Below are 10,406 nucleotides of genomic sequence, written 5' to 3' on the forward strand. Positions count from 1 at the left end.
CGTAGTCCCACCTTCCGCAATGGCAGCACAGCTGTGTCAGCCTTTAGCTCGCTTTACAGCCAACCTGTGAACTTTTATGGCACAGCCCTTTAGGTCTCAAGTGAAATACGATAAAGTAGCCTGCGCTCGTGTTTGATTTAACAAGGTATCTGGGACCAAAAAAAATTATAATTATTGCTGTACTTCTTTCAGTACAGCTGGAATCTGACAGAGGGAGGACACTGATGAAAAGCAAAGCTAGACTGGAGATGCTTCGTTGCTGTAAACCCACCGATTTTGAGAAAATAACTGGCGACCTTGCAGAGATGGCACACACGTTCTGGGGAATGCGGCCCAGCCCCGCAGACAGGTGGGCACGCTAGCGCACGGGCACTTCGCCAGTTCTTCCGTTCCGTGGTGTGGCGGCCCGGTGCCCGGCTGGAGGCCCGAGCTGGCCGGGCCGGGCCCCCCTGCTACGCCCGCCCGCCCCCCCCCGGACCCTGCAGGGCGGCGCGCCGCCATCCCAGGGCGCCCGCGACCCCCAGTTGCCGGTTAGTGAATGGCCGGGACGGGCCGCGCCCGGTCAGTCCGTCTCGGTAAACGCCGGCAGCTGGCGCCGTGCGGCTGCTACATATGGCCGGGCCGGGCCGTGCGGCCCGCTGCGCCGCTCCCCCGCCATGACCGGCCCCGGCCCGCCCGGGCGCGCTCCCGCGCCCCGCCCCGCCCCGCCCTGCCCCAGGTCTGTCCCTCCGCGCTCGCCGTCGCGCCGCAGCCAATCAGCAGGCGCGTGGCGCGGCGGGCGGGAGCCGGCGCGCGGCGGGGGCGGCCATGGAGGAGGTGTGCGCCAAGTTCGTGTCGCAGAAGATCAGCAAGACGCGCTGGCGGCCCCTGCCCGCCGCTGCGCTCCAGCCGCCCGAGCTCTTCGCCACCGGCTCCTGGGACAACGAGGTAGCGGGCGGGCAGGCCCGGGGGCGCGGCCTGTCCTTGCCCCCGGGGCGCGGGACTGGCGGCTGCACCCCTCGCTGCTCGGCCCCCTCAGCCTCCGCCGCTTCGCGTGGGAGAGCGGGGCCGGAGCTTGCCGCCAGCGCCGCCCGGCCCGGCCTTCCCCTGGCTCTGCCTTGCCCGCGTCCCTAAGGAAGCGGAGGGGCCGCCCCGCCGCTCGGCAGGGTTACCTCGCCGGGCCAGCGCTTCCCTCCGGCCGGCGGCGGCTCCCTCAGGAGCGGTGCGCGGCCTGCAGCCTTCCCTGGCTGTAGCGGGAGGGCCGGGACATCTCGGCTGACTCCTAGTTAGATACTTTCACAAGCGTTTTTGAGCAAAACTGGTGGTGTCGTTTCCGTACAGGATAACAGGATCTCCATTTGGTCTGTTGGAGACCTTGGAAATGTGGGCCTCAATGGTGAATATCAAGGAGAACCTCAGCTGCTGTGTGACATCAGGCACGATGGTGATGTTATGGACATGCAGGTAAAATAGCTGTGTTGAAGAGATCCATATTTTTAAGGGCTTGTCACTTAGGAGAAGTAAAGTGATAGTAAGCTGTGAAAACACTATGATTGAAAAAAAAAGCCTTATGAAGGAGAAGGGCAAAACCAATCAGTATCAGTTTCTGGGTTTCTTAGATGTTACTCTAAAATCAGAATTATCATCTTGGAACTGACATCAACTACTAGCATGCTTATTATTTCTCTTTAGTTTTTGGATCAAGAGAGAATCGTGGTTGCCTCATCAACAGGAACTGTAACTGTATTCCGTCATCATCAAAATAACCAAGTAAGTAACTTGCACTGACTTAAAGCTGCTATTCTGTGTAATACAGGTCACTTTGATCTTAGCATAAGACTTCTCAAAACTACTAGAGCAAGAAACATTGCATACCAATTTTTTGAAGTGTATTACAAAATGCTTTGGCTTTATACATACAAGGAAAGAAAAAAGCATTTTGCACACGTACTACATAAACTAGATTCCAGAGCCAGCTAGACTGGGGTATCTGCTGGTAACCCAACAATCTATTCACTGAAAACATACTTTGACCGTTTAGATTGTTTTGGGGGAGTTGGTATTAATGGACTTGTACCTGCCTTATCAGAGTTTTTGCGTTCTTGAACTAAATGACTCGTGTTGAATTTCTTCTCATGAGTGTCATGTGAGGGAAGATATGTAAAGTCTGTACTCTCCTGCTTTGATTATAAATCACTGAAAACAAATGCATAATGACTTTAATATAGTCATAATGACACAAGACAGGCTAATATCTGTTAATAGTTTGATGCGGTACCTAAAATGAATTCCTCACATTCAAAATATAAGTCTGATCTTATATTTTATAAAGGCCTCAGCTCTTTTCCCTTGCCTTTCACTAGACTTATTCCTCCAATCTTTCCCGAGGACACTTCACAATTCATAAAAAAAATTTGTTCTTTGATTTCTAGCACATACAAGAAAGGTGGTTCAGAGATGAAATAGTCAACGTTTCATTTAAGGGTTGTGTGCTCAAGAGCTGAGGAAAATTTAGATCTCTGATTCTTACTTGTATAGAAGATTCTCATTCCTGTGAGGTAGCGTGGCTTTCCTGGAGCTTTTTTTTCTGGTTTTGTGAGTATTCTGGAAGCTTTGGTCTATCGGGATCGTTATTTAACAGCAGAATTTCATGTCTGGTTACTACTTAGACTTTATCTGCCAACCATCAGTGGGAGAAAGCCCATTATCATGTGGATCAAAACACATCTTGTGGTGGAGCAGCATGTACCGGAGTCATCTGCAACAACCCAGAAATTGTCACTGTTGGAGAAGATGGTAGAATAAATCTCTTCAGAGCTGATCAAAAGAACGCAGTACGAACTATAGGTATGTCAATTAACTGTTCAAGTTCATGGAAGTAGAATACAAGTTTGTAGCATCTGTTGGAAATGAAACTTAAAAGCAGAAATAACTTAAGACAGTAACACCATGTTTGATAGTGGCATTATTAAACCAGGACTTTCTTACTGAAACTTGAGTATGATGTAGCACCTCTGCTTCTCCTCAAGCAAAATCTTTCCTTCAGTGGATGAGGGAGTTCACACAGTGATAAGCCAATTAAGGAAGGAAGTGCTCTGGGATTTCTAGAGGGGGTACTCGTGTGTGTATGGCTGTATATACACACACAAGATAAATCCTATTAACTGCATACAGCCCTTTACTGAATCTCCTTGAGAATTTCTGTAGGAAACCTTTCTGTGCTTTAAAAAAAGGTTGCAGGGCATGAGGCACATTTTATTAGCACATGCACAAAAATATCCCTTTTGAGAGGTTAGAACATTAATTAAAAGGATTATTTTTATTTTAAAATTTTTGTTGCTGTACAGATACTAACACAAGCTGTTCTGGTACAAGTTTAATACAAAGAATGCTTTGGCTTACAAGAAAGAGATGTCCACAAAAAAGCCCCCTCTTTTTCTCTGGGCAATTGCTTAGGTGCTTACATACAGATTTAATGATGTGCAGGATGCAAATTGTTATTTTTCTTAGTGCTCACTAACTTAGATAGTACTATGTGAAAATGTTTGCTTTGTAGTGGTAACATCAGCCAGTGTTATGCTGCAGTAAGACAGCGCTGAGATTTGCTGGCATGTAAACACTGAATAAATCACATGTGAATTAATTGAGAACTGCCCTTTTGGAAATAGGAAGGGAAATGTTAAAATAGGAATGGTCCGCAAGTCAGTCATACCTATGACCTGGTAAGTGAAGCTTACCTGGACTTATGTGGAAGGGACTAGCACAAACTTATTGACTAGAGATTTTTTTGCAGTAAAAGTTGGAGAGGGGAGAGTGAGCATCTTGGAAGATGCTTTCAAATTCTTCAGGATGGAGTTCTGTAGCGTAAGCAATCCTTTGTACTGGTTCCCAATTCAATGACTTCTTGAGATTTTCTAGGTGCTGAGCTGAACCTTCAATATGTTTTAACATGAAGACAGAATTCTTCTACTTCATGAAATATTTGTAAAGTACCTTGTCTTTTTGTTATTGTTTAATGGATTTAGGAGTATAATATGAAGTCAATATGCTTATAGTCAATCATGGTAGGAGAAAAACCTCCAGAGTTAGAGATGATGTAAAAATCATTTTGAGCCATAAATATGTATTACTGCTAAATCACTTGCTGTTATTCTGTCACAAGATTTTAAACCCTTTAGAACTTCAGTGTTCAGAAATCTAAGATTTCTTTTTAAAGGTGTTTTGGTGTGGTTTTTTTTCTTCCTCTTGGCTTTTACTGAAACAGCAGGCAGAAAAGAAAACTAATTTAAGCAGCTGTAACCAGGCATCAATGTAACTTGGCTGTCTCAATATAAGAAAAGGTTTTCATCTTATGCAGCAAAAAATCACCTATATTTTCAGTATAGGCTTACACAAAGAATTTTAAATCACTTGAGGTAAAAGTAGACTTACCAATGTTACCCCATCATAATCAAGATGAAAAGTTTATGTATAATAACAGAATGAAAATATAAGAATCTTGTCTGTTCTCTCCTAAAGCCTCAGAAGTTTCACCTCAATGCTGTGAAGTGTTTGACCTAGTAAGTTACTGTAACCAAAAGAAGCAGCAGAGAAAAGGACCTGAGAAAAGAGCTTTGCCATTTAGTTACTAAGATTAACAAGCATAGCATAATTCTGGTTTGGGTTTAGGGACAGGAATGGATATCACATTCACAGTTCTTGGAAAAGGTCTTAAGTGGGTGAATTAAATGCTTCTGTATACAGCTGCTTAACATTCTCAGGCAGAGTTACTGTTTCTTACATTCAGAACAACTGCATTATGAAAAGCTCCATAGCTTGCCTCCTGTCAGTAGATGCAGAGCATATAAGGAAGACTCTTATGAAAACCATGGACTAGACTAAATTCGTTCCTCTTCTTAAGAACTATAGAAAGAAATGTTAAGAATCAACAAGTAGTTCTGTAAGCACTGCAGCTAATTAAATACAGCTGCTTATGGATTTGTCTCAATAGTGTTTGATACAGGAAGCAAGGGCTCCTTTTTCGCAGGGTACGCTTAACACTGGTCTGTCTCTGTGCCTGAAAATGCAGAGGTTGTAACAATGTTTCAGCAGCTGTGTGCTGCTTTCTGGAAGAAGTTATTTTGTCATAATTAAATGGAGAAGCATTCCTTGAGTTCACCTAACTGCTTTCTTCACCTCTTGCAGACAATGCAGACAGCAGTACGCTCCATGCAGTGACTTTCCTTCGCACAACTGAGATCTTGACAGTAAATTCAATTGGACAGTTAAAAATATGGGACCTCAGACAGCAAAAAAATGAGCCATCTCATATATTTTCTTTGTAAGTCTTCATTATTTGTTTTTTACATATTTATGGAGAAACATGCTATTTTCATGTAATCTGATTTAAATCTTTCCTGATACTTATCCCACTGTCAAGGACGTTACTGAGTTTTGGGGGAAAAAAAAAAATTAACTTTTCTGGTATTTAAATCAAAAGCAGACTGCTTAATGGCTGAATTACTATTGTGGCTGAGCATTGTATTTAGGTAGTCTGTTTCGTGACTTAAATCTTAAAGGACTATTGCACCTCTGTACACTTGCTTATTTTTAAGGGGGGGGGAAAAAGTAACACTCTAAACTCTTTCTATTTCTCTAATTACATATACTTTACAACTGGATTTTTTTCCACAGGCCTAATATAGTTTCTGGCATTTGAAACTTATTTGAATGATAACTTTGTGCTTTGTAAGGTACTGAGAGAAAACAGAGCTAGACTCAAATCCTGTTGTCATCTGTGAAATTTCCATTGCTGTTAATAGGTTGTGGTTTAGGTACCTGGTTTTGCTAGTGCCCAGTCTCCCTGTGTAACTCTTAGTATATGTTGAAACTAGCTATAAAACGAATTTCAGAGTAACCTTATTATTGTGGGTATACTTAATCTGTATGCAAGGTTTTCTCACTCCTGTAAAGCTGTCGGAGACCATGTAGATGCCTGTGTACCACAGGGCACAGAACCTGATGCTCATGCAGTTGTAGCTGCACGTTAGTGCTGTACCTCTAATTTCCAGTAGATGTCATGTGCCTTCAGGCTGTAGTGTGACCAGATGCTATGGGAATTGAAGCTGCTGTCAATACCGTTAACTTGTTCATCAGTGCTCCTAGGGATTAAGGAGAAAATAGAAGCTGAATAAAGAATTAATGTTTGGGTTGAGATTTTGTTCTGGTGGTTTTTTTCCTTCTCCTTTGCAGGACAGGTGACAGAGTTCCACTACACTGTGTGGACAGGCATCCCAGTCAGCAGCATATTGTGGCCACAGGGGGCCAGGATGGGATGCTGAGTGTATGGGACATCAGGCATGGTACTATGCCGGTGTCCCTGCTAAATGCTCACGAAGCAGAAAGTAAGTATCTGAAATGGAAGGGGGAAAAGAAGGTGGCATTTTACAAGAGTTGCTAATTTCTGTTAAATAAATAACATCAGGTATTGTACCTACAATAGAAAACAATTCCAAAGTTGCTACTTTATACACTTTCGTGTGGCTGGCTTTAGTTTGTTCCTTCTCTGTATGAGACTGTTCTTATCTAAAAGCCAGCTCTAAACTAAAACTAGATCTAGTAAGCAGTTCTTAATGAATCGTTAGAGGTATTTAATCGGAATGGCTCTTTTTTTCTAGAAGGGTAGGTATATAAATTGTCATAGAAATTGATGCTGTGGTATGCAGGTATAGTAAAGCAAGAATGCAGTTACTGAAAAATTTGAAAACATGACGAAGGAGGGGAAACTGAAGATAGTACAGATCCATTTTGTGCCTTCACCATGCTGAAACAGCTTACTTTCTTGGTAACCTTGTATGAACAAGACAGCAATTCATTTTGTGCTGAAAATTTCTTGACTGATGCCACAATTATATTTAAGGAGTAAAAAATGTTAAGTTTTACTTGCTTAAATATCTTCCACAGTTGTGGTATTTAGACACAAAATAATAATGTGTGCATTGGGAAGGAATGCATGCTGTATGCAGATTTAAACTTAATAGTAGGGAAGATGGCATGAGAAGGTATTCAGAATATCTGATTAAGATTTTAATCTTCAACAATTTTTACAGTAATTAAAATGCAACAAAACAGTCTCTTCCCTGCCCTCACTCCCCACCCCTGAGGGAAAACTGTGATAAATAATTAAAGATGGGGTTTTAGGTCTCCTACCCACCCATGCTTCAGAATGGAAGGTCTTGGTGGAGGCCTGGGTTCATCTAAGTTGGGGGTCCTCAAACTTCTTAAACAGGGGGCTGGCGTGCAGATGAAGTGGCTGGCAGTCATCTGTGGCTGCTTGGTTCCAACCCCTGGTGGGGGGCTGTCTGTAATACCGGGGGCTGGATTGAGGACACTGGGTGGCTGTATCTGGCCTGCAGGCCATAGTTTGAGGACCCCTGTTCTAAGTGGATGTCCACATCATACTAGCCAAAGTGCACTAAGCAAAGTACTTAATACTTGTTCTGAAGTGGTTTTGCTTGATTTGCTTTTGGTTTGATGCTTTCAGTGTGGGAAGTCCACTTCCATCCCTCCAACCCCGATCACTTATTTACATGTTCTGAAGATGGATCTCTTTGGCACTGGGATACTTCCACAGATGTATCTGAAAAACCGTCTTTTCTTCATCAAGGTAAGGATGTTTGAAGTTAATCTGCACTGAACTTGTTAGTTGGCAACATAATTAAAGTCTATGTTCTTACATGACCCAATTAATAACACAATCCTAATACAGAAAATTAAAAGCTGATACATTTTCTAAGAAAGCAAGCCCTGATAGGCACTTCAGCAAAACTACTTATAAGGCTAACAGTTGTGTGAGGGGTTTTGTGCTCTGGGTTTGGTTTTTGTTTTTTAATCTGCTGTATTCTGTTCAACATGTGAAGGGGCACATCTAGTATTTCAAAGATGGACTGTATTCATTTAATTATAATCTGTATATAGAAAAGACATGAAGGCAGCCTAAGTTAAACATTACTGTCTGAGTGAGATATAAAAAAATGTTCTAATACCAAAATAATTGATACATTGATAGGATAGTGGAATTAGGAATTTACTATTCAAGGTCATAATTGGAACTTTCAATGAATGAAACTGGATCCCTTTATCGTGGCAGGATTTTAATTGAAGATATGATACTGACTTAAACAATTATTTTTACATTCTGGTCCCAGAGACTGCTTAATTGTTTGCTACTTCAGATGGTAAACCGTAGGGAAACGTTCAGATGTCACCTGCTGCCTTTGGCCTCTAAGTTTGTTTCCCTATATAGAACTGAGCTTTGAATACTATAGGATAACTGATTCAATTTGCACTCTGCGTGTTTTCAGGTATATTAGATTCAAACCCTTTAGCACTGCTTCAGCCAGTTTTATGCTGAATGATAGTTCTCAGGGACGGTGAGGAATAAGTGTTACTAAAGCGAAGCTGATGCCCCAAATATAGCAAGACACTATATAAATGGACTTTTGTTCTTGGGTCTGTTCTTGCTTTAATCTGTGGCTAGTAAAACTTGTAGATACTCATGTTGTTTGTTCAGCCAGATGAGTTCCTAACTGCTCTGACCTATTTGTTTTAACTGAGGACAGAGCTGATGGCAGGTTTCTGTAATCAAGTATTTGATTTTTTTAAAGCTATTTTTTCCCTTTGTTTACCAGAGAGATGACAACATCTGTTAACTAATCTGAAAAGTGACCTAAATATAAAATGGTATTTCCATTATGTCTGTCCCATACCTACTATGCTTCTCCAAATTCTGAGAATACATAAACTAAATTGGAACTTATTTCCCTCTACTTTCAGGAGGAAGAAGTGCTACCTGTTTTTCCCACAATATCATTAACCAGTCTGTAGTAAGTGCCTGGCTAAGCAACGATCCTACCAAAGACCGCATGGAAATCACCAACTTAATTCCAAATCAGACTCTGTCTGTGAATAGTTTAGATATTCTAGGACCGTGCCTAGTATATGGTACTGATGCAGAGGCTATTTATGTGAATAGACCACTTTTTGCATGAAACAACTGCAGTATGCCTTTGAAGTACTGATCATGTTGAACTACTGGGAAGTGTCAGGTTCATTCTTAACGATAATCATCAGTCTTTCATCAGCATGCAGGGGAAGGGCCTACAGCTTGGGTCTAGTACTGCAGAAGAAATGTAAGGTACCTCAGATTTTTGACAGCTGTCACTTGTTACTGATGGTCCAGCATAGGTAACTCATTTCTTCCTTGGTGCCTGTTGGGTTTTTGCAAGCGGGAAAGTAGTTGCTAGAGCAAGATATTTGCTGTAAAATTATGTCCATAATACAAATGTGTATAAACAGTGAAGAAAAACTAACACCTTGATTTTATCCCCTGCCCTGTAAAGATATTTTTCAAATATTAATTCTAAGGCCAAACTATGGGGGTTCTTTGAAATTCTTTTTATGTCACCTGAGAGAGATGGGGTTTTTTTTTTAAGCTGAGGGTTTTTTATGTATCTAGGGGAACAGAACTTTTTATGTTAGTTCATGAGAACTGGAAAGAAGTGTTAAAACTTTGAAATGTGAAAGGTTCTGAAGGAATCTTAGCATTTTAGTAACATTATTTTAGATCATTTACAGCTTCATCATGGATGCTGCATGTTAAAACTCTATCTTGATAATGTGCCAGTAACTCACAGATAAGTCTTCTTTATAGTTAAGAGGTTGTAATTGACAGATGTGTTGGCTGTGTTTTCAGGTTTGAGAATAAGACTTTCTAAACATGAGACAAAATCTCACAGCTGGTCGGTTGCAATCTTTCTGAAATTCTATTTTTTGGTTAGTGTTCTACCTGCCTTCTGTTGCAGAGAACCCTTTCTCTCTTTAATAAAACGTTTTGCACAAGAATACCAGTCTGACTTATTAAATTAGTTCTAGCAGATGTACTTGTAGTCATCTTTGGAGAAGGGCAAATCACCCGCAGTTACCTGGACTGATCCTGGGGACACAATCTGAAGGACAGAGGAAGACCTGAGGCTTCTACAAGGTTGTACATGGCGTTTTCCATCAGAACCGCTTTAAAGCGTACTTCCACGTCGGCCAGAACAGCCTCTTGATGCGTTGTGGTGACAGCACCTTACCTGACCAGATCGCTTGTGCGCCGGGCTGGGGCAGGGCTGCCCCGCCGGGGCCGCCGCGGGGCCGTCAGCGCGCCGGGAGCTCCGCGCCCCCTTCGAACGGCGCTGCCGCCGGGACAGGAACGGCCAAGGCGCATCTCTAGGGGTAACCGATAGATTTTTCCTTCCTGGCCACTTGCGCGTGTTCGTCCGCAACGAGTCCTTCGTTCAGGCATCAACCGGATCGCGGGGGCTCGCCAAAACTTTCTTCCTCGTTACAGAACCGGTATTTATCCGTCAAGCTCGGTACTGCCACGGAAGCAAAAAGCAGTGCCC

At 42.6% G+C, this 10,406-nt stretch overlaps 1 protein-coding gene across 1 annotated transcript; it reads left to right on the forward strand.

The window, feature by feature from the left end:
• The first annotated feature begins 760 nt into the window (after positions 1–760).
• Positions 761–9,861, forward strand: NUP43 (nucleoporin 43). Its single transcript, XM_055810891.1, has 8 exons — positions 761–927; positions 1,321–1,443; positions 1,672–1,749; positions 2,649–2,826; positions 5,164–5,299; positions 6,211–6,362; positions 7,502–7,624; positions 8,794–9,861. The coding sequence occupies exons 1-8, from the start codon at positions 808–810 to the stop codon at positions 9,006–9,008; spliced, it is 1,125 nt and encodes a 374-aa protein (XP_055666866.1). The 5' UTR covers positions 761–807; the 3' UTR covers positions 9,009–9,861.
• The last annotated feature ends 545 nt before the right edge of the window (positions 9,862–10,406 follow it).

Source organism: Falco peregrinus, chromosome 7, assembly GCF_023634155.1.
Source record: "Falco peregrinus isolate bFalPer1 chromosome 7, bFalPer1.pri, whole genome shotgun sequence".
NCBI lineage: Eukaryota > Metazoa > Chordata > Aves > Falconiformes > Falconidae > Falco > Falco peregrinus.